This window comes from Fulvia fulva, chromosome 13, assembly GCF_020509005.1.
Source record: "Fulvia fulva chromosome 13, complete sequence".
Classification (NCBI taxonomy): Eukaryota; Fungi; Ascomycota; class Dothideomycetes; order Mycosphaerellales; family Mycosphaerellaceae; genus Fulvia; species Fulvia fulva.
The window spans coordinates 1,792,803-1,814,442 of NC_063024.1; the positions used below are offsets into that span (position 1 = coordinate 1,792,803).

Consider the following 21,640-nt stretch of genomic DNA (forward strand, 5'->3'; position numbering starts at 1 on the left):
GACTTCAACATCTCAAAGTGTCCTCATGTTACCAGTCAGCGACAGCAAGCTCGTTGACTGCACTCCGAGCAGCCCACGACGGAGAATGGATGCCCGTTCTGTTCTGTCAAGACCTCTTCGCTGGCGCTTCGTCGCTGTCGGCTGCGTTCTCTTCACTACAACATTGCTTTGGAGAAATGGCTACGCAGGAGCTCTACACCCATTCGCAAGCTTCCAAGGGGATTCGCATATGGCATTTGACTCAGTCTCCGCGAGAACCTCCACAGCTGGGCGCAAGTCTTATGTTGAAGATGGCATTACGCTGTCAGCATATACCGCCCCGTTCACCTGCAACCTCCAGGATTTGCCACCTCAAGCCCGCATGGCGACGTATGAGCTGGAGAATTACATCATGGTGGTGCATGGCTTTCAAGATATTGTTTCGGACTGGCTGTACAAGAACGGCGGCTGGGAGAAGGCTCAGCTCGAACAGATGGCCGCTTACATGGACGCAATCGCCACAGTAGAGCCAAGTCGAGACGGTTACCTGGACCTGGGCGCGAACATTGGTGCGCACGCCATTCCTCTGGCCGCTCGCAAGTACAAAGTTCACGCTTTTGAACCAACACATGCCAACCATGTGCTGGTCCGTTGCTCGCTCGCTCTGAGCGGCATAGGCAACAAGTTCCGGCTGAATGCCTTCGCCCTCGGAGACAAGCCAGATACGATCTGCATGAAGTCTTCCAACTCAAACTTCGGCGACAGCCGTGTGGTGAACGCAAGCACCTGCGAATACAAAGATCAGTCGCCTGTTGGCACCATGGATCACTACTGGCGTCAGGTTTTGCACCGGCATCAGAAGATCGGTGTCATGAAGATGGACATCCAAGGGTTCGAGATCAATGCCATGCGACAAGCCTCTGCTTTCTTCGCCAGCGACGAAGCTCCTGCGGTTGTCTTCTTCGAGTACGACATTGATCTACTTACTGGCTCCGGGCGCGACCCCCTCGAACTTGCAGCGTTCTTCCATGATCGCGGCTACCGGACTTGGCGCGCATTGAACACTTTGGAGGAGGTCACTATGGAGAAGTATCCCTTTTTTGGCAAGAAGGAGGGATGGCCCAAGGATCCTGACATGGTGGCCGTTAAGACCGAGTGGTTGGAGAGGTTGAGAACTGCCGGTTACTTGTTTGAGGGATCCAAGATCAGAGGGAGAGTACGTCCAGCGGCGGACTGATTGGTGTGCGTAGCAAATGCAAGCATGGTCGGTTCACGTCACAATCGATCAAATACCTTCCTGCTCATGATAGATGGGTAGCTGTTGGTAAAACCTGATGTCGCTCTGTCTTCGGTGTAGCCTCGCCAATGGCTGTTGCATAATGTTGGCATCGGAAACGCGATGATGATGTTCCCGCGCAGAATTCCTTCAATTCGCGGATGTTTTCAGCCCTAATTCGGGGGGCCACGTGGCCCCCCTGCTAGACTAGCTTCGCGTGGAGGCCGGCTAGCCAGAGGTCGGATTCTGGTACCGAAGGCTGTCGTCGTCGACTTCTGACCACGTTCTTATCTTGAACTCAAAACGAAGACTAGCTTGAGTCGACATCGGGATGTGAATCCGCTACACCACCACATGTCTGCTCGGTCTGGCTTACTCGGAGTTCCCATGCGATCGTCCTCCGTACGCCACAGTAGGGAGCTGTCTGGCATCGCGTATCATTGCCATGATGTGCCACGACCTCTCAGGAGAAGAACCGTGCATGAGTTGCGTCGAGACCCGATCTTCATGTCCACTATGGCTTCCAGGTGTCTTGGGAGTAGAATGGACTGATCCTGCCTACCCGCATCGGGCTGATGCCCCCGAGCAGAGCTCGAAGCCTCAGAGGCTCAGACCACTGGCGAATGTCTTCGAGAGCATGGCCATAAGCACAGGCGTCTTGGCTGGCAGGCACTTTCGATCGCCGACATCACATCTCAGAACCATCCGGGTTGTACTGATGTAACTTGCTTCGCGAGAGCACCGCCATTGCTATCTTACAACCTGTGTTTCTTTCTTTGGAAACTGGAAAGTGATAGCTGGGTGCCAAAGCCAAGCACTTGCGAACATGGAACTGTACACAATTTGGTTCTTCTTCCTGGCAGTAGCAGTGTCCCTCTTAGCCTACTGGCTCAACCAGCAGAAAGCATTTCAGCAGCCCGAGACTGCCAACAACACCGAGACCGAAACTGATGCCGAGAACGAGAAAACACATTCTCGCAATGCTCGGTTGCCAAACGGAAAAGATGCACAGGACTTCAGAAACATCTACTTCGGCGTATACACGCTCGTTCTAGCCGCCGACTGGCTACAAGGTCCATACTTCTACAGCCTTTACCGCTACGCCCATGGACTACCAGAGTCCACCGTTGCGCTGCTGTTCATCACGGGATTCGTCGCAGCAGCAGCATCGGCTTCATTTGTCGGGTCCCTGGCTGACAGATACGGGCGACGCAATGCCTGTTTCGCCTACTGTGCGATATACTCGGCATCTTGTGCGTCTGTACTTGCCTATGGTCGCCTGGAGATTCTGGTTCTGGGTCGAGCGTTGGGAGGCCTAAGCTCCACTCTTCTCTACTCTGTCTTCGAAGCATGGATGGTTGCGGAGCATAATGCGCGGAATTTGGGCTCTGTCGTGCCACTGAGTAGCATGTTCAGCTGGAGTACTACGTTGAGTGGCGTTGTTGCTATTGCCTCGGGAGTCTTCGGCGAAGCGTTGGTCTCGCTGACCGGGTCGCAGACCTCTCCTTTCATGATGGCTATAGTGTGTTTGGGCGCAGCGGGCGTTGGCATGCACAATTTCTGGAACGAGAACTATGGCCAAGCCGCTACGAACACACATCGTGAGGACGAGGAGGCCAGGGCCCCACTGCTCAGTCAATTGGAGCCCAACATCGATCTGAGGAAGCTTTCGATACTTACATTGGTTACGACTGTCTTCGAAGGGAGCATGTATCTCTTTGTCTTCCTGTGGACCCCGACACTGGAAGCTGCTAGAGAAGCTGCGACCAAGATCACTCCAACCCTTCAGTGGAATCTGCCTCTTGGTCTGATCTTCAGCGCGTTCATGTGCGCCATGATGCTTGGATCGATGTTGGTGTCCGTGCTGAATCTACGATATAGGAGTCACGGAGCAGTGGCACTTCTCATCGACACTCTGGCTATTGCAGCATCGGCTTTGTTCATTCCAGTCCTCGCTTCAAACGAGACCTACATATTCTGGAGCTTCGCTGTCTTCGAAGCGTGTGTCGGAATGTACTACCCCTCGATTGGCAAGATGAAGAGCAGTATGATCCACGATGGCGTGAGAGCCAAGGTCTACGCGTGGATGAGGCTGCCGCTCAATGCGTTTGTGGTAGTCGCCCTGATGCTGAACAAAGACGGTATGGCCTCACGTTTCTCCCTTAGTCTCATGTGAGTGAGCTTTGCTGACTGACTCATGTAGGGAATGAGAACCGACGAACTATCTTCCAGGTAGCTGGTGCATTGTTGCTCGGTACGGCGTTCGTTGCTAGGAGATACCTGTCTTGATCATAGGTTCAAGACTGAGATGTCATGAGACCTGAACGACCGTGTCTTGTGGCCGCAGTGTATCGTCGGCTTCGTCAACACGCCAAGAAACGAGCCAGACAAGAGATAAGCACATAGATAGTCGGTACTACAAACGTGTACCTTGCGTCGAACTCGATACAAAGTCGAATTCTCGTGGCGAGATGACTGTCTGAGAGCAGAATCAATGCCAGTCAGACGCGCTTCAGGAATACGGCAAAATGTCACTGCAGTAAGCTCTGAAATGAGCCAAACTAAGCATAGTCTCGGAGAGGCCGTATACTCTCCGTCCCCTCGAAGAACAGCCATAACTCGCTAAGCGTCCCATCCCACAATACCCTCCGATCCAGGGCGAATCGCTTAATCGCCTGCAGGCATTCACTTGCGGTCTGGGTCCTGCCAAGCCTCCACAATAATCGCGTTGGGTATCAGACATAGACTGACATCCCGTACAAAGGCCAGCATGGCTCACTCAAGGACTCTCAGAGTGCGACAAAGTACTATGATTCCCTACGCCGAATACAGATCACTTGTTGAGCGGATCAAACAGAGCATGAGAGGTGGACTGCGAGCGGACGGCAACATGCTGAACGATGATGTCGTCCTCGAAGAAGAAGCGATGAGTCATCTCAATATCATGTACAAGAGATACGCTGCTTCGAGTAGTAAGCTGGTCACGCATCATATGTGAAGCTGACCATCTCTAACAACTCCTGCCACAGAAGTCACAGCAGGCTTGGGCAGTAAGGTCAGGCGGAGAGCCACTGCCACTACACGCAGGATATCTGTCCCCTACGATTCAGACATCGCAGCCAGCCCAACTACAGAGGCAACTAAGTGCACAGGGAGTGCTGGTCTCACGGAGCAAGCCGATGCTGTCACCAGCAGCACCAGACGAGTCGGCATGGACATGAACGGGGCTACGGTCTCTCCTTCGCCCGTCATTCCAGATGTGGAGGAGTCCAAGCAGGAGCAAAGGGGTGCCTTGTCGCCGACACAAGCTCCACCACAACTTGGAGCCCGACGCTCTTCCCGAAAGCTAAGAGGATGTGCAGCAACTTCAGCATTGCTTCTATCTCGGCATCGAGTTTCTAGGCCTTAAACATCGTCCGCTCGATGCACGGCTTTGTTCAGATAGTGACCTAAAGCCACTGACACCACTAGTCTCACTGTCGTCTATGGTGACACCAATCTCGTGCGGATTTTCGGTGCTGAAATCGGACAACAACGTGGTGAACATAAGTCCTGCTCCTATTACGAGGTTCGTGATTGTCATGTCCTACGCAGTATATATGTCGTGCAGTCATTGGATCATGATCTACATGGACCATTCTACTTCATTTGATGACAGAACATAGCGCCTTTGGAAATTTGGCAGAGTAGAGATACACGAAACATGTGTGCAATTGACATGTATCGTAGATGTACTCTATGTGCTGCCCGCTAGCGTCTCCCTTCCATGCCGAATGTAGAACTCAACAGGGGCTCTTCTCCGGTAGGACCCAGCGGATCAACTCGCGTGTACAACCTCATTGACGTCCCTCGCCACATTGGTGCGTTAGGAGTACCATCGCCTTGCTCTTGATGCTATTTCTGCCTGGGTTGGTATAGACACAGCCCCGAGCGCCTCCTGTTCGAGGAGCCGACGAAAGATAATGGGTTCGATGTGAAGTAGACGGGCTGTACTCTTCGCCTGGCTCTTGTGTCGCCATGTAGACAAGTAGCTTGAAGTGGAATCGATCTCGAGGGCTGGAGCTGCTATGTAGGTGTGTGGAAGGAGACCCACCTGTCCAGGATGAATGCACTTTGCAATATGTTGCATCACCCTCTGACCAACGAGTGGTCTTTCAGTACTTCCTCAAAAGACCTTTTCGCCATCTTGAGTAGGGTTCGTGACCGAGATGGCGCTTTGCACGATTCTCACGCTGCTCTGGAGAGAGCCAGCTCGCTTTGTCGTTGGCCATAGCGAAAAGCCTTGACCAGCAGGAGACTGCGCATGACCCAGAGACGAACAAAGGTGACTTTATACCACGTAAGCTCTCATCGAACAATGATTGCAACTGTGTTAGAGATCGAGGACCCGCTCTTTCCCGTTGTGCTGCATCCCGGCGATTCGTGGAAGCGATATCATCGCGAGCGTGGCGCTGGAGACCATAGCGAACTGGCTGTGGACCCACGAAATAGATACGTACTTCTTCAAAACCACACTCAAGATAGCGGGACCAATATTGCATGCTATCTGCTGGGTATAGCAGAACATCACGCTCAATCACATTGTAGAGCACGTAGAAGGAAGTCCATAGCTGCGGCCCCCGGATCTGATCTACGATACTAATTGTTCACTCTAGTCTGGTATTTCACCGCTTTGAAGACAGGATTTGCGGAGCCACAGGCGACCCGAGGAGAGCACGTGCAGGTTGTGCTCTTATCCGCGTTGCTCAGCAGTCTCGACGATGAATGGGCTTGTGTCATGTGCGCGAGCACTGCGAGTGATGGCTGAAGAAGGGCTGAGTCTGAGTAGCGCTCATGAAGTAAGGCGCTTAGAACGATCAGGGTGGCCATGCTGTCTGATTGATGACGGGGTTCGTTTAGATGGTACAGCGGTAGTGCAATGTCCTCGTGAGTCTCTCCATCGGCTTGTCCAAGCTGGACAACCAATTTTTGCAAGTCTTGACCCCATCGACCATGCATTCTGTGTGTAACATCAAGTGTACCTGGTATCTTGATCAGCTCTCTTCGCATATTCGGTACCCATCATCGTTGCTGCCCCCGGTCCTTGGGCGCCATTTGCTCGGACGTGTGCCACGGTTGTTGCGATGTTCGTGCCGTGCCTGGTAGGTGCCAGATCCCCGCGTGACACTGGCGGCGCACAATGTACGCATACAAAAACACCTGATGGAGCACGGTCAGATTGATGTTGTAGAACTCAGTGATGGCTGGTCGAGGTCGCTGCCAGGAAAGTGCAGATCTGGGCAGCCGCGGAGCCGCTTTGCAGGCAAGAGCATCGGACTTCATGTCTCTGTCGCTTTCACACAGCAACATCCCCCCGTCTCGCATACTGCTACATGCATACAACGATTTCGCACAGCATACAGCGCGAAAAGCGGTCCATCACCTATCAAGTGCCATAGCATCGTCGAGACCACGACGGGCGCTACCCGAGCGAACCCCTTCCGAATACCGCGACATCGAGCAATGCGACCCAGGCGTCCCCGAATCGATCGCCATGCTGCCGGAGATGACTGAAGCGCCACGTTCGAGCAACGAAGAAGCAGTCGGATGAGGGCAGGACACTATAGCCGCACTCTTTGAGCGCCAGCGACGCCGCACGAGATGGACCTGCGCAGGAAAGAGCGATCCCAGTCCCAGGCGCAGGGCTGTGATAACCCATACCCACGACAGCGAGCGGATAATGCCTTTCGGCTCCGTCTGACGACACAGTAAGAGCGTGCTGCCACGCCATCGAGACCGCAGGAGCCCAGCGACACTACCTGTGCGAAAGAACGCGATTTGAGCCTCCTGTTGCGGCCTCAAGCCGCCACTGCGGATCTCGGGCAACCCTGCCGCACCCAAGAAGCAAGGAGCATTCTGGTTGCGGGATACAAAACAATGGCAGGCGTCCCCGAGCACCCTTGATGGTCACAAAGAGACTGACGCGGACACGATAAGGCGTTACCTCCGAGGAACGACCACGTCAGAAGTCTGCTTGGCTAGGCAGGCCTTGAAATACGGGCAAAGGACCTTTTGCTCGGCTGCGCAGCTGAGCTGATGACAGTGCCTGAAGATCAGTCCCTCTGCGAGAACGAGCTTCCACATCCCGTAGACCTTGACACGCACATTCTGCGCTCCGCATAGCCCAGGTCTCTTTTCGTCTCGGATGAGTGGTTGAAGCTCAAGGGAACATACATCGATGCCAACCAGGGCTAGACTTCCCTGCATCGCTCCACATCCAGAATGAAGACACGGTGGTACTGCCATGAGCCGGTTTCTGGCCAACATCCTGCAAGACATTCGAAGGTGCTGAGAAACTCCGGAAGATATCTTCATGCCTGTTCCATGGTCCTGGATTTCCCATCTGCTGTGCCGCAATGGCCTGCAGCATCTGTCGAACGCCATGGGGACGCTTCGGCAGTTCGTCGAGCAAGTCGGGCACATTTCTACGCCATGATGGCGTGAAAGGCAACTACGAGATGCTCTTTGCACCAAGATTGCTTGTTGCACCGCGGGATGCAGCCTTCGCATGTATCCTTGCCAGTGTCTGGTTTCACAGGCATAACCAATATGGAAAACTGGTCTCTGACTGCTTGATATTCCATACGATGTTGGTTTGGGCATATCATAGCCTCGCAGCCGTGTCTCGCAACATATGAGGCTGCACCATGTCGGCACCGCTACATAGCAGCTCTCTGGACTGCTCCAGCGCACACGGCAGATGATGCCCGTGTGATCCTCCTGACGCAGCATTCGGGGTACTGCTGCACATCCCACAGTCTCGCAGCGATCCTCACTATTGACGCACCGGGATAGCTCTCTAGGGATCGCTTCTTGGTCTTGACTCCTGTACCAGGACGCGATCGCATGCCGGCCGTCGCAAGCTCCGAGTCGTGATTTGATAACACGGACAGGGTGATGCTATCCGGCTTGCCTTTGGCCAGGGGCCCATGTGGTCTGACGCCAGGCCGCACATCGTCTCAGAAGGAACAGAAGGTCTGTGTGTGGCTTATGCTGTGGGTCCGAGACGAGCGCTTCCTTGCCCTGCAACTAACCTGAGATCTGGATACGTGCAGAACGCCATCCATCACGCAGAAAGCTTCGTACTGGCAGAGGCGCCGAGCGCGACCACAAGACGTCCCTTCCGAGTTGAGACTGTGTTTGTATCTTCGACGCCAGCATCAAGGAACGATCTATGGAGCTCCTGGTTGGATGGCTATCACGATGTCCTGCCCCGTTCTTGCCTGCGGATGCCGATGTGCAGATGTTTCGCCTATGGTACCAGGCCTAGCCCGCCTGTTTGTTTGTTTGCCACGCTGCCTTTGCAGCAAGCGTTCCTTCCTCTTGCAGCATGCCATCCTTGTCCGCCGGAGAGACACTCCGCGGTCGTAGCCCATCCTCTTCGCGTATGGCCTCCTGTGGCCTCGCGTTCATCAAATGGCTGTCGGTGCCATATAGCTCGATCATCCAGTACGAGTCTCCGCGCCTCCCAGTCCTACGCGCGATGGTTACGCTTGTTGTTATTCCACGCTCTCGCTTTCCTCTTCCTCTTCGCCTCCCATTGACCCATCTCTTCAGACGAAGGCTCCTCTGGTCGCGTTGACGGCCCCTCTACATGCACTGTTGCAGATCGCGCCGGACTCAATTGTGTTCGCCTGTCTGTGCGGCTTGCTGGAAGGCCCTTTGTGGCTTCGCTTCCAACGGGAGGGCGCTGTTGCCGCATGATCGCAAGTGCTGCGGCGACGCATTGTGCTTCGCCACCTACTGACGATCTCTGTACTGCTCTTATCGTCGGTGGCGACGATGCGCAAGTCTTCATGATGTTGTCGCTGCTCAGAGTCGACATGTCCGGGTTGCAGCTCATTGTCAATCCCGCGGCGCGGTCGAGGAGGGCGGACAGCAATCGCAATTAACGATCTCTAGGACGACGATGGTAGAGAGGACACTGCTCCCTCTGCTAACGAGAAGCTCGAAGAGCATGAAGCATCCGTCGGAGAGAATGTCAAGAGCGTATTGCGTTGACAGCCTACTGGCACTCACATTGATGCAAAGACTGACGGGAATACAGACAATGTTACCACTTGATGCCCTCGACACGCGCAACAAGAGGCAGCTACATAGCCTACCATTGAATGATATCGACAACCACGCCAACGGTGCACACCACCCTCATCGCCAGACGATGATACCAAGACCGACGATACCATACCCCAGCGAGGCCTGAGGCCAAAGCTACAAATCACGACACCATCTGTCACCAATGCCACACCCATTTGGTTCAAACATCCTGTCCCTTCCTCGCAGCGAGCGCTTTCGAAAGCAGAACGCCAACCGGGATGCTTGCCGAGCGGGAAGTCTTATAGCATCACCATCGCAACAGCAGAACCTCAGAAAATCGCTACACCCTCAATATCGCTGCTACAACATGCTTCATCACACGAGGTCCATCGCGTGAAGCAGCGGCAGCTTCTCATACCCATATTGTATGGGCGACCTCCGATCGTTCCTGCCATACTGCTTCCTGGGGCAAATCCGTCCCTTCCTCTTTAAGCACTCACCAGCCAATTTGAGTTCAGGGAACCTCGCGCGAGTGGGCTGGATCCCGCCATTGACTTCTGCCTGCCTGCAATCCCTGTCAGTCGATGGCATAAGTATTTTCCTCTCTTCGACTTTCACCCAAATCCTTTCAGCTCAACCATCAAGCATCGTTCACTGCACATCATCAGCAGTAGCGCTTCTCAGGCATTCCTTTCGCCTTACTTACATCACATTCCTTCGCTACCCATCGCTACCACTCGCTGACCATCGCTATCATGTACGCCCAGAAGCTCAACATGTCTGTCTTCTCGAACAACCAGCAGGCTCTTGCTCCACCTCCACCTGGCGACCCCAACTATCACAAGAAGAAGCAGCTCGACTACCAAGAGCAAGACATCTGCATGTTCAACTTCACTCCTACCAACGTCGTCTACCAGCCTTCCAAGTCCAAGGAGCTCGACAGCGGCATTCTCTCGCTGGAGATTCCAACCTGCGTCGCCAAAGTCTCACCACCACCGTCTCCCACCCTGTCCGTGGCCTCTTCGCCTGCCACCTTCAGCAGCCGAAGCAACACTCCAGGCGGCTCCGTCACCTCTGGTATCTCGTCGCCATCCAGCTGCTCGCCACGCACCGCACCTGGACCTTCCTACTACGCCGCCGCTCACGATGCTGTTGCTCTCCGTGAGATCAAGCGCACCTTCGAGAGAGCACAGGAGCTTTGCCCTGCCGATGCCGCCGTCTTCGTTGGCAAGTAAGTACTTCCTTCGCCGCCCAGTACACTATCGTTCAACTAACGCTCTCCACAGCCTACCCGCCGGTCTCACTGACCTTCAGCTCTCCCACGAGCTCGTCAACCACTTCCAGGTCTTCGGTCATCTCAATGTCCTCGTGTCTCGCACCTACACCGCCGAAGCTGTCAAGCCCACAGCCATCATGCAATTCACCGTATGTCGCATCGTCTTTAAACCACGACATCGCAATACTGACACACTACAGCACCCTGCCGCTGCCACCAAGGCCGTCGACAACTCGTGCGGCTGGCGCATCGGTGGTCGCAAGCTACGCGTGGCCCGCTCCACAGCCCATCGCTCCCTCACTGTGTGGCCCAACGGTGTCGTCCATCCTGCCACCACACGCGCCAACTTCAACTCTGGCATCCACGCCGACGAGGTCTTCGTCGCCCAGAACCAGTTCCATGACTACGCTCCCTTCGACCAGATCGACTTCCACATCACTCAGTGGACCTACATGCGCCTGGGTGCCAACGATGGCATCCGCATCACCTTCACCAACTACGGTCAGTACCTCAGAGCCAAGAGGGCCGTCAAGAACGGCGCGCTTCCATACCACGAGAAGAAGGCCTACCGCGGTCCAAGCTTCGCCGATCTCAGATACTAAGGTTGGATGCTACGCTCGTGTTGAATGAGTTGTACATTACCTCGCTTCACTTCATGGGAAGATACCCGCCGCCGGCGAGCGCGCAAGCAGCATAGAACGCTGCACATTAGCATAGCACAACACGTAATAGCGAGAATGGGTTTCTCTCGCGCTTCACACTTCACATTCCACCGAACCTCCACACTGTCCTCGCCGTCGTCGCATGTTGGTGGCAATTTGTCCTTGTGCCGGCCCACAAGTTAACGAAAAGTAAATCGCGCCTGCCATCGGTTCACATTGTCCTGCCTTCACGGCATCAGTACCATCGCCACCGCGCGAGCAAGCTGTGGCTCTGTTCACTTGCGACGCCCGCCCGATAGCACGATGGGCTTCCATCGCGCCGCTGACATTCCACTTCGGTCATTGCTTCCACTCCATGCAAGACGCCAACACTCCGTCGCCTTCGAACCACATTCACACGCCGATATCGCAACGCGCGCTCTCTACGTCTTCTACTCAACATCCGCCTCCTCCCTCTTCTGCAGGCCAGCATAGACCATCCTCCGCTCAAAGACCTTCACATCGTCCTCACCCAACAACTCACCCTTCCTCTCCGCCTCGAATCACAACCTCCGAATCCGTCTTACATCCCACTCGACACTCCTTGTCAACCACCACGTCAAAAGCTTCGCTACCCACCCAAGATGATAGAAATGCGACAAATTCTGAACGATACTTTGTACCCATTGCTGGCATGCTTGCTCCGAAACAGCTGCGGCCCATGCATCACCTCTCATCTGACCAACACAACTCTGGAACGCGAGGGTGAAGGTACTGCCGGTCATGCCCTTCAACGTGGAGGACCGCCACGCACAGCAGGGATCAAGTAGATGCTGTAAAATATCGTGCCGATCTCGCATGTGGCGTAGAACTTGGCTATTTGGTGCTCGACAGCTCAAGGAACAGGACGAAGCCGATCGTCATGCCGGCCATGATGAGCTGGGGCAAGACTGAGCGTGTGACCCATGATTTGTCCAGCAGGTGGCCAGCCACAATGATGGACAGCATGGATGCCGCGGTCAGTGAGATGTTCAAGAGTTGGGTACATGGTAGTCCTGCAAACCCGACATTGGCGGTGATGGTGGGCAACTACCAGCTTAGATCGTAGCCGGCGAGATTGACAAGAATTCCGTCGAGCATGGAGGCTACGACGACTGCGTGCGTATTGAAGCAGGTTTCGTGGCTTAAGGGTGTGTTCTCCGACAGACGGGCTTTGAGGTACTCTTGCTCTCGGGGCGTGAGCCATATAGCTGAGAACAGTCTTTCACACGTGCGGACTGCAGGCCGGAGGGTATAGACAAGAGCGTCCGGGTATTGTGCGACAGCGACAAGGGCGCGTTTGTATCATCGCATTGCTCAGGGCGCGATAGATACTGCGTGGCGTGCCGGTGATGACTTGTAGTTGCTGAGACATATACACCGCCGTAATACGCCAAAACACCCCTTGCATCCAGTAAACCTCACTCAAGCAGCAATCGACGTAGCACATAGGTATGCGCCTTCAGCCAGCCACTGACCTGACCGACAGCTGATCGAACATCGCTCTGCAGTGTACAATCTTCAGGATGAATTCTAAGGCCTTCCTAGAAGCGAACATGACGGCCGGGTCTTCGTCGCACTGGTATGGTAATCGAATCTGCAAATAGGATACTACAGTATTTCGAAAGACACCTTGGGTCGCGCTGTAGTGGCGCTTCCGATCATGTCTGAGGTTGCGAGCCCGATATGAGGTTCAGCCAAAAGTGTGATCATGCAGGTCGCTGTTCGAGACTCGCCCAATGCCAGCTGTCTCGAAGGTAAGTCCACGAAGCGAACGTAGACGCATGGCGTGAAGACTGTGGCATAAAATGATGTATCAGTGGCTGAGCATTCATGCAGCGCAGAATTGGGAGCTAGGTCAGAGCACCTCGGCGGCTTTGCTGGACGCAAATTGTCCTTGCAGACGGGTGTCCAACTTCCAGCACATGGTTCAAGTCCTGGTTATCCGAGTGAGAGGCGATCAGCAGGTTTGGTCAGCTCTTGCTGTCGTCGCTGGCTCTCACACTCTCTGTGCCACGAGATGCGGCTTTCGAGCCATGTGTCATCCTTCCGAGGTGCTTGAGCGTACCAAATTTCGAGCAGTCTCCAGGTCTGTATGCAGTAGAACGAGAGAATACCAGGCAGCAACCGTCGTGCGCAAGATATCTCCAAGTGTCGATGTCGTGTGAAAGAGGACGTGTCTCCAAGCGGCAGCGGAAGTCATCCACCCTCGCCCCTGCCGTCGGCCAAAAGATCTACCGAATCAAAACAGATCGACCAAACAACCACCATACAAAACCCTCCCCAACCAACACCAACAAGGATATCCGCTCGAGCACACCATACCCCAGTCCCCTCCCACCCCCCACCCCACCACCGCCAAAATGCCCCACCCCCTCATCCTCCCCGACACCTACGGCTACACCGCCCTCCTCGCCGTCGGCGTCATCCCCCTAATGTCCTTCCTCCAAGGCACCACCGTCACGACCTTCCGCAAAGCCGCCAACGTCCCCTACCCCAACCCCTACGCAACCGCCGAGCAATGCAAAAGCTCCCAGGAAGCCTACCAATTCAACTGCGCCCAGCGCGCACACGGGAACCTGCTTGAGAACATGCCCCAGACGATTGCGATGTTGTTGTTCGCGGGGCTGTTTTATCCTACTGCGACGCCGGTGCTGGGGGCGGTGTGGGTTGTGGGGAGGGTGTTGTATGCGTATGGGTATATTACGAGTAAGGAGGGTGGCAAGGGGAGGAATGTTGGGGGGATGTTTTGGATTGCGCAGTTGGGGTTGTTGGGGTTGTGTGTTAGTGCTGGGTTGAAGTTGTTGTGAGGGGGGAAGGAATGTTGATGAGGGGGGTTGTGCCTGGGACGTTCAGGACCGCTGTGCTGTGGAAGAGGCGGGCGCACAGTAGATGGATATCGACAGAGACGACGTGGGACAGAACAGAGGTGAACAACTGAAGCATATTTTGGATATTGGGTTTACCAGAGACATTGGCCGGGCTTTCATGCTTTTGATGGAGTCAGTAGCTAATCAGACGAAGATCGCAGCTAACCAAGCGACTTGACAAGCACCTCCAATTCCTCCTTCGACTTCTCCTTAATGCCAAGCAACTCGTTATCATTCTTCCCGTCCCAATTGGCTCCATATTTCTCATTGAAAACACTAACAGTGATGAAGCCAAGCATAGCACCACCAATCGCCTCACCTCCCTTCTCAAGCCCAGCATACGAATCCTTCAAAATCTGCTCAGTATCAATTTTCTCCGTCTCGCCCTTGAACCCTGGCTTGACCTTCTTCGCAATCGCTAGAAGCTCATTCTGCGACACCGCGGCGCTCTGGATGTACACCGCACGGTTCTTGGTCTCCTCAGGCTTCTTCAGGATGTTGGCGACCGCTTTACCGATATCTGGAAGGGTGGTGTAGGAAATCCTCCTGTCGGGTTTGTCGTAGAGTCTTGTCGTGCCGTTAACGTTCAGTTGGAAGCCGAGCTTTAGACCCCAGTCTAGGAACAAGCCGTTGATGACGGTGGTGTAGCTGATGTCGTTGGCTTTCTTCTTGAGGTACTCAGCAGTGGCCACCTTTCCTGCGAAGACTGGAAGGGCGGCGGTGTTGGCGTTGCCTGGAATGTCGGAGCCGAAGTCTGAGGGTAGGAAGCGTTTTACGCCTGCAGCAATGGCAGCGTCGATGAAGGGGAGCTTGTTTGCCGTGTTTTGGGATAGCGGAGATAAAGGCGTCGTGGCCTTTGAGGGCTTGCACCAGGGAGTCTTGAGAGTCGTAGTTGACCCTCACGGTCTTCACGCTGGACGGGAGGCCGTCTGTCTTGCCGCTTCTGGAGAGTGCTGTCACTGCGAAGCCGCCGTCTACGAGGCCTTTGACGATTGCTGGGCCGACGTTGCCAGTGGCTCCTGCGATGGCTACTTTGTGGTATGCCATGATTGTATGCTTGCTTGTGATGAGGATTGGAGTTGATGTGGGAGTTGTACTATGTGATTGCTGCGATGGATATGATATGAAGAGATTATTGAGAAGCCTACCTTTGCCTATATATCCAGGTAGATGCATGCGACTCTCGCTGAGCATTCCCAAGCACGTCTGAACGTGGTTCCGCTGCATCAGTAATGGCATCCGCTCCGGACGAAGCTTCGCCTTGTCATTGGCCGCTCAGGACGGAATGTGGTATTTTGCTGACTATGCTTTGCAGCAAAATCCGGGATGGCATGGTGGCGCCATTCTTTCACCAGCATCGTCTTATTGTCCATCATCGTACTCGTCATGTGCTTGCCGATTGTCTGCTTTGACGGCGGAGAGGTACCGCGCTGCTTACGCACCGATGCATGGAGGCTTGGTTGGAAAGTCGAGGCGCTGAAGGATCGCCTTCGGCAATTGTCTGCAGCCGCGTCCTGGGACAGCTGGCCAATGCCACGGCCAGTTTCCCTACAGGTACGATACACGACGCCTCCTTCTGCTGGATACGTAGGATACCGCTGTTGATGGACGTCGATGGATGTTGATGTATCCTTGGCAACCTCGTCAGCTGCAGCTTTCACAGTACATGTAAGTAAGGATTCCACCTAGCCATACTACAGACCGCGCGGTATGCGCATCGTCGTGCCGACGTTGCGAACAGCAAGTCAGCAGCCCAGTCATTCTTTTCAAGGCGTAGTGGCCTGGCTGCAGAAAGATACAACGAACGCCAGAGGTTGGGAGACTGAGCGGTCAGCGGCAATCGTATGGTCTGTCAACTTCGCTGTCACCAGCTGCGGCCTTCTTTCACCACTACAGTCGTCAAGAGAAAGATCGAATCATTCTAACCGAGCTCGCAGACGACCTCTAGATATTCGCAGCCAAGCATCGCTTCCACTTTTCCACCATGTACCGCGACGCGACGGACTCTTCCACGCCGGACTCAACGACAAACACTTCGCCCCCGCAATGTTGTGGCACGCATACTGATCTCCATCCGCCGTCTCGCCCCTAGCACCATCAAGCTCTACAGTGGCAAAATGTCAGCAGTCATCACGACTCGAGCTCGAAGCCTCTTCAAGAACGACAACACTTACTGTACACGATATTGCCTGTACATCCATGATGCTTCTCATGGTGCCCATCCCAGAATGTCACATCCACGAATTGCATCTTGGCGTTGTTGGGCAGTGCGTACTTCACCGACAGAATCTCTTTCCCCTTGCCATGCAAATCCTTCGCGTCGTCTGCGTCGAAGTGCTGGGCGTACCAAGAAATGAGATCGTCCGGGCGACAGTCGGGCCCCTGATATGAGAGGATACTGGTCAGTCAAGGAGCTTTCCGCTAGCGAACGTGCATATTGCAACAGCGTGGTCGCTTTTGCTCTTACTGCATATCGTAACATCTTGAGATCTTTTTTGCCCTTGTAGGGAATATGGCCCCAGGGTGGCCAGGGCGGGAGACTGTCGCTCGACGACTTTTGCTGCATGTGGTGAATGGGATCGGACGAGCCGCCGTCGAAGTATGTGGCGGCGGTGGTGTCACTGGAGTCAAGGACTTGTGTGTTGTCGGACTCAGGCACCGGTCCGCCGAGGACGGCTGGTGAGGCGGCCAGAAATGGGAGAAGGTGTGCGATACGCATTTTGTTGGTTGTATGAATTGGAGTTCGAGGTGTTGTGCAGGAGAGTAAGAGTGCAAAGGTGTAATTTATAGATACGGGTGTGGCATGCAGTCCTCATGCGCAGGTAAGAGTGCTTACCAGCTCTGTTGTCGGACTCTGTTGTTGGTCCGATGTTCCCACATTTTTGAACTGTTGCTGATTACATCTGTGGTACCCAGAGCTGATTGTCGAAGTATGCACCCCATCTATTGTTCTTGACCGAGCTTACTGTGTCGACACTGAGGAGTATTTCGTAGCCTGAAATTTCAATTTGACTGGCTATGAGAGCTTCAATGTTTAGCCCCAGTCACCCGTGGAGCTTGACGATGTAGTGTTTGCTCCCATGTCGTTATCATTGGTCATTTGTTTTCTCTGCTGCCTGGTCACCTATCTCTGGAGTGCTTTGGCTACCCAAGCAATTTCATGGTCTCCCTTCAAGCTACCATGACGAACTGCCCAACCCCAGGCACGCCATCGACAACTACATACACAACATACGGTCCAGGAGGTGCCACATTGTTGTTCGGCGGCATCGTCACCTGAATCTCCTGCTCCTTCTCTCCTTCCACAAACCCATCGATGTCGAGAAAGAGCATTCTATGGCTCATGTGCAGAGAGTGTGTTACGAAGCCGCCATGGTAAAGTGCCACTTTCACTTCCTTCGCATCATCCGGCGCTGTGAAGTTGACCTCAAACGTGGACGAATCCGCGACGAGATCAAGGCTTGAGACCACGATGTCGGTAGGTCTGCGATCGGCGTTGTCGCCAGATAGGTATGGCGGGATGTATGTCTCGACTCGATACTCTGTAAAGTTCTGATCGGTCGCATCTTCCTGCATCACAGGCATCTGGACGGGGTTGCTCCCCGCGATCATGACAGTGCCGTCGAGCATCAGGAGTGCGACGGAGTGGTAAAGCCGTGGGATGTCGCTAGTAGCATCGGTATGCCAGCGTTCGCCAAGCTCCGCAGATGGATCGTAGAGAAGTACTGTGGTGGTGGGATCTTCGGCGAGCAAGAAGCCTTGAGCTCCACGGCTTGCTCCGTTGACCCACGCCACTGTGCCATCAGGTAGAAGTACACCTTCCACCATCCCGCGGCCTTCTGGCATGCTGTCCATTTCCCATGATGGGTCATCCGATTGTGGCTGGATCCTGCCGCAAGATGGATCTGTTGGCGAGTCGAGACCTTGCCAGACTCCTCCACCACAGATCACGACGTCGGCTTCCCAGTCATTGCCAGAGCTCAATGGTAGTAGAACTGAGCCTCCCGTGTTGGGGTATGTACGATAGTCTCCAGGTAGCTCGTCGAACTTCTTGACAGTCTCATTAGCCGCGACATCAAAGATCTCTGAGCTCTTCGACACGAAGACGTACACAGTACCGTCGTTCAGCAGGTGCATGAAAGGGTACATGTAGTACGGCTGGGACTTGACGAGAATCTCCATCGGGATGGAGCCGCCGTGAGAAATGCCGTCCTTGTCCAGTATCTCGTAAGTGGGGTTGTTGTTATAGCCCTGGGTTGGGTCGAGTCCAGTCAAGCTGCCGGAGACCACAAACAGTGTCCCATCTGGCATAGTCTGTACGCTTGCATACCAGCGAGCAGTGTCCAAGGTGTCTTCAGTCTCAATCCAATCTTGGCCATCGAATGATGCATCCATGGCAGAGCGTGTGAGCCACCGCAGGCCCTTGAAGCCATCACCAACCGAGTCGTCGTCAGCAAAAGGCTCGTTGCCGCCAATCGACATGACCGTTCCATTGGCCAGGAATGAGCCGCCAGAGCAAAAGGCATTTGTATTGTACGCAAGCGCCACAGTATCGCCAGTGGCAGAATCATACTCCGCGCTGAAACCATTCTCGCCATTGCTCAGCTTGAGCTTGCTGTAGTCCTCAACCTTGTCCAAGAACACGACACGGCCGTTCGGCAAGAGCGCGGCATGCATTGCAGGTACTCCGGAGTCGCCGTATTTCTTGTCAAACGAGCCTGGATTTGGACTGCTGGGAGCAGGTGATGGTCCCGGCGCCGGTGGCACTGGTGGCGAGTCACAGGGACCTGATTGGCAACCATCACCACAGTGATTACTCGTACTGCCGCAGAAGCCGTAAGCTGAGCAGCAGCTTCCCAATGCCCAGTCGCCACAGATTGTGCCACCATTTGAGGCGCCACACGAGCCATCCGTTGTTGCTTCACCAGTAGCTTGGGGTCCTGAGCTGGTGGGAGGTGGTCCAATGACTGGCTCGCTCGCAGGTCCGGCTGGCTTGGAGGTAGTGGTTGCAGAGGGTTCATCAGCTGGTGGATCTGAGTCTGGTGCATCGCTCGCGCATCCGTTCTGGCAGCCATTGCTGTTTAGACAATGATCCTCGGTATCGCCGCACCAGCCTGTAGCACTTCATGATATCAGCATCGACGGGAGTGCCAATTTGTGGAATCTCAGACTCACCTGCGGCAGCCTCCGTACTCGCCTTTTGGATCGCAAGTAGCATCGTCAAAGTCCTTCCCGCAGGGGCCATCAGCTCGTGGTGGGGAAGCATCAGCAAGTGATGGGCCTACAGAGGCGATGTCGATCAGACCTCGAGGCGAGATCGCACATCTGGAAGAAGTCAGCTCGAGGTCCGCAGTGACATCTTAATCTACTCACGTGCTATCCGGCATGCAAGTCTGGCCTCGGAAGCATCCTCGCGGTCCCGTTGATGTGAGCCTACAAGTTGGCTGGACGAAGGTAAAGATGATGTTCGCATTCGCGATTGCGGCGGCCAAAAGCGCCGTGACTGTGATCACCTTCATACTGACACTCGAGTGTAGGCCAAGAGGTATCGATGTCGTGTAATGCGTGCACTATTCCTGTTATCCAAGCACACGTGAAAGCAATAAGTCGAAGAAAGATCGAGGTCGTTCAAATAATGTATGCGCAAAGAAAGATCAAGGGAAGTGAAGGTGAAGATGACGCAGGCTTCAACGAGCGAATGCGGGTCAATGCAGAAAGCAAACGGTGAATTCAAACAGACCTCGCCCCGCCACGCATTCGAAACTCGAAATGGCAACGCTCGAACACGAACACGAACATCCACAACCTCACCGTCGGCCCGATCGAGTGCAGAAAGCATAGCTGTGAGACTACAGCACTTCTTGCTCGTAGCTATATCTTCTGTGCTCAACCTTACCGTCTCGAGTCCAGCAAACAGTCGGAAGAGGCATATGCAAGCAGCCAGGCGTGGGACGCCGCCTACATGGCCGAGCCGTATTTCGAGCCATGTAAGAGTCTTGCTCGGGTCTGTGTTAATGGAAGAACGCTTTGCAACATGTGATCGATAGTGAGTGATGTGAAAGGAGTGAAGTGAAGTCACGAAGCGCGTGCACTGTTTGCTCGTCGGAAGCGCCTGCCGGCCTTGAGGTCTTGGCTGCGAAAAGCTTCGCCCTGGCGTGCTTGGAGAGAAGGGCCGGGAGTGGCAGAGGTGTATGTATTCGTCCGACACTATCATGTGCTAGCTACAACTCTATCAACGTGACCCATCGTATCGTCATGTACACTCATCATCCTCGTAACTGTCTTCGCTATTGTGACGTTCTTATCCGAACACACCGCCGGCTTGGCGCTCAGCTTTGTATTTAGAGTTTTCTTAGGTAGCTTTTCTATATCTCAGATTCACACTCGCTAAGGTTCTCACATCTAGTAGCTTCCCTTCCTTTCAGCCTTTCTATTAGGTTGAATCAGCCTATAAGTAAATCTCCTAAGGTATAAGTCTCTAACTTACGCCTTAGTCAGACCTTAGTACTAAAGCTAAGCGAGGTAACCTTACTAACCTTATCTTAGCTCCTACGAACGGGGCGGGCTACTTAAACCTTTAGTATAGAGGACACTAACTAATACCCTAATTAAGGCGGTTATTACCTACTAGATTAGTAAGGTTTCGCTACTTATCTAGTCGGAGAGGGCCTAGCCTATAGTCGCGCCCTAGGTAACAATTACGCGGCTTAGCCTACTAGCCTAAACGACATCTTTAGGGCCACTTAGGCTATACCTCTAGCTACTCGGTCGTACCGCCGCCCTAACCGCGATAGCGACGGGGAGATAGATAGGGCGGACTACCTAGACGAAGATAACTTTAGCCTATATAACGAGCTAGCTAGTAGAGGCAAGGCGTCTAGGATAGGGGATGCCCCTGTTCTAAAGTCTAACGCTTAGAACGACGAGTGTCTTAACTAGATATTGTCTATTAGAGCCTAGATTAGCCTAAATAAGAAATAGATTATTAAACGACGCCTTTCCGACCTAGAGAAACTAGAGCTCGTTAGTAGCTTCGTCGGTAGCGACTTTAACTAGTTATAGTTTAAAGCTATCGAAGAAACGCGCCTAAAGCCCCCTTATCTTAGGCACGGCAATTTCGACGATATAATTACGTAGATCTCTAACTTTATAGTCGACCTAGATTATTAGGAGCAGATCTAGCGTAAGTAGGAGACTACCCGTTAAACTAGGAGTATTAGGACCTTTATTAGGTCGCTTAGGCTAACTAGGAGCCGTATAACTCCCCTACTAGATGACTTTACCTACCTACGTAAGTTTTTAGCCGGCCTAAAGCCCGATATACTAGCTAAACTAGACAATCGTAACTTCTAAGCGACTAATACGAATATCCGCGTCTACTTCTAGTAGGCTATTATAGCCGACTAGCGACTCTATCTTAGCCGCGGAAGAGACTAGAAGCTAGCCGTAATGATATTAGCCGTCGAGAAGTTCATAGACGGGG

General features: G+C 53.8%; 8 protein-coding genes across 8 annotated transcripts; 5 read left to right on the top strand and 3 right to left on the bottom strand.

Moving 5' to 3' along the window:
* Positions 1–85: 85 nt before the first annotated feature.
* Positions 86–1,216, top strand: CLAFUR5_14584 (uncharacterized protein; the record flags this gene model as incomplete). Its single annotated transcript, XM_047913732.1, has 1 exon — positions 86–1,216. One exon carries the CDS (start codon positions 86–88, stop codon positions 1,214–1,216), a length of 1,131 nt encoding a protein of 376 aa, XP_047769230.1.
* Positions 1,217–2,081: 865 nt separating this feature from the next.
* Positions 2,082–3,544, top strand: CLAFUR5_14585 (Molybdate-anion transporter; the record flags this gene model as incomplete). The annotated part of the gene is made up of 2 exons (XM_047913733.1): positions 2,082–3,396; positions 3,459–3,544. The coding sequence occupies 2 exons, from the start codon at positions 2,082–2,084 to the stop codon at positions 3,542–3,544; spliced, it is 1,401 nt and encodes a 466-aa protein (XP_047769231.1).
* Positions 3,545–4,025: 481 nt separating this feature from the next.
* Positions 4,026–4,664, top strand: CLAFUR5_14586 (uncharacterized protein; the record flags this gene model as incomplete). The annotated part of the gene is made up of 2 exons (XM_047913734.1): positions 4,026–4,227; positions 4,285–4,664. The coding sequence occupies 2 exons, from the start codon at positions 4,026–4,028 to the stop codon at positions 4,662–4,664; spliced, it is 582 nt and encodes a 193-aa protein (XP_047769228.1).
* Positions 4,665–10,107: 5,443 nt separating this feature from the next.
* CLAFUR5_14587 (uncharacterized protein) lies at positions 10,108–11,209 on the top strand (the record flags this gene model as incomplete). Its single annotated transcript, XM_047913735.1, has 3 exons — positions 10,108–10,562; positions 10,618–10,756; positions 10,808–11,209. 3 exons carry the CDS (start codon positions 10,108–10,110, stop codon positions 11,207–11,209), a joined length of 996 nt encoding a protein of 331 aa, XP_047769229.1.
* Positions 11,210–13,650: 2,441 nt separating this feature from the next.
* CLAFUR5_14588 (Microsomal glutathione S-transferase 3) lies at positions 13,651–14,097 on the top strand (the record flags this gene model as incomplete). Its single annotated transcript, XM_047913736.1, has 1 exon — positions 13,651–14,097. One exon carries the CDS (start codon positions 13,651–13,653, stop codon positions 14,095–14,097), a length of 447 nt encoding a protein of 148 aa, XP_047769223.1.
* Positions 14,098–14,318: 221 nt separating this feature from the next.
* Positions 14,319–15,204, bottom strand: CLAFUR5_14589 (uncharacterized protein; the record flags this gene model as incomplete). Its single annotated transcript, XM_047913737.1, is given in 2 exon segments — positions 14,319–15,011; positions 15,028–15,204. The coding sequence occupies 2 exon segments, from the start codon at positions 15,202–15,204 to the stop codon at positions 14,319–14,321; spliced, it is 870 nt and encodes a 289-aa protein (XP_047769363.1).
* Positions 15,205–16,073: 869 nt separating this feature from the next.
* CLAFUR5_14590 (uncharacterized protein) lies at positions 16,074–16,876 on the bottom strand (the record flags this gene model as incomplete). The annotated part of the gene is made up of 3 exons (XM_047913738.1): positions 16,074–16,261; positions 16,332–16,539; positions 16,625–16,876. The coding sequence occupies 3 exons, from the start codon at positions 16,874–16,876 to the stop codon at positions 16,074–16,076; spliced, it is 648 nt and encodes a 215-aa protein (XP_047769509.1).
* Positions 16,877–17,328: 452 nt separating this feature from the next.
* CLAFUR5_14591 (Aldehyde oxidase) lies at positions 17,329–19,676 on the bottom strand (the record flags this gene model as incomplete). Its single annotated transcript, XM_047913739.1, has 3 exons — positions 17,329–19,279; positions 19,333–19,482; positions 19,531–19,676. 3 exons carry the CDS (start codon positions 19,674–19,676, stop codon positions 17,329–17,331), a joined length of 2,247 nt encoding a protein of 748 aa, XP_047769508.1.
* Positions 19,677–21,640: the final 1,964 nt, after the last annotated feature.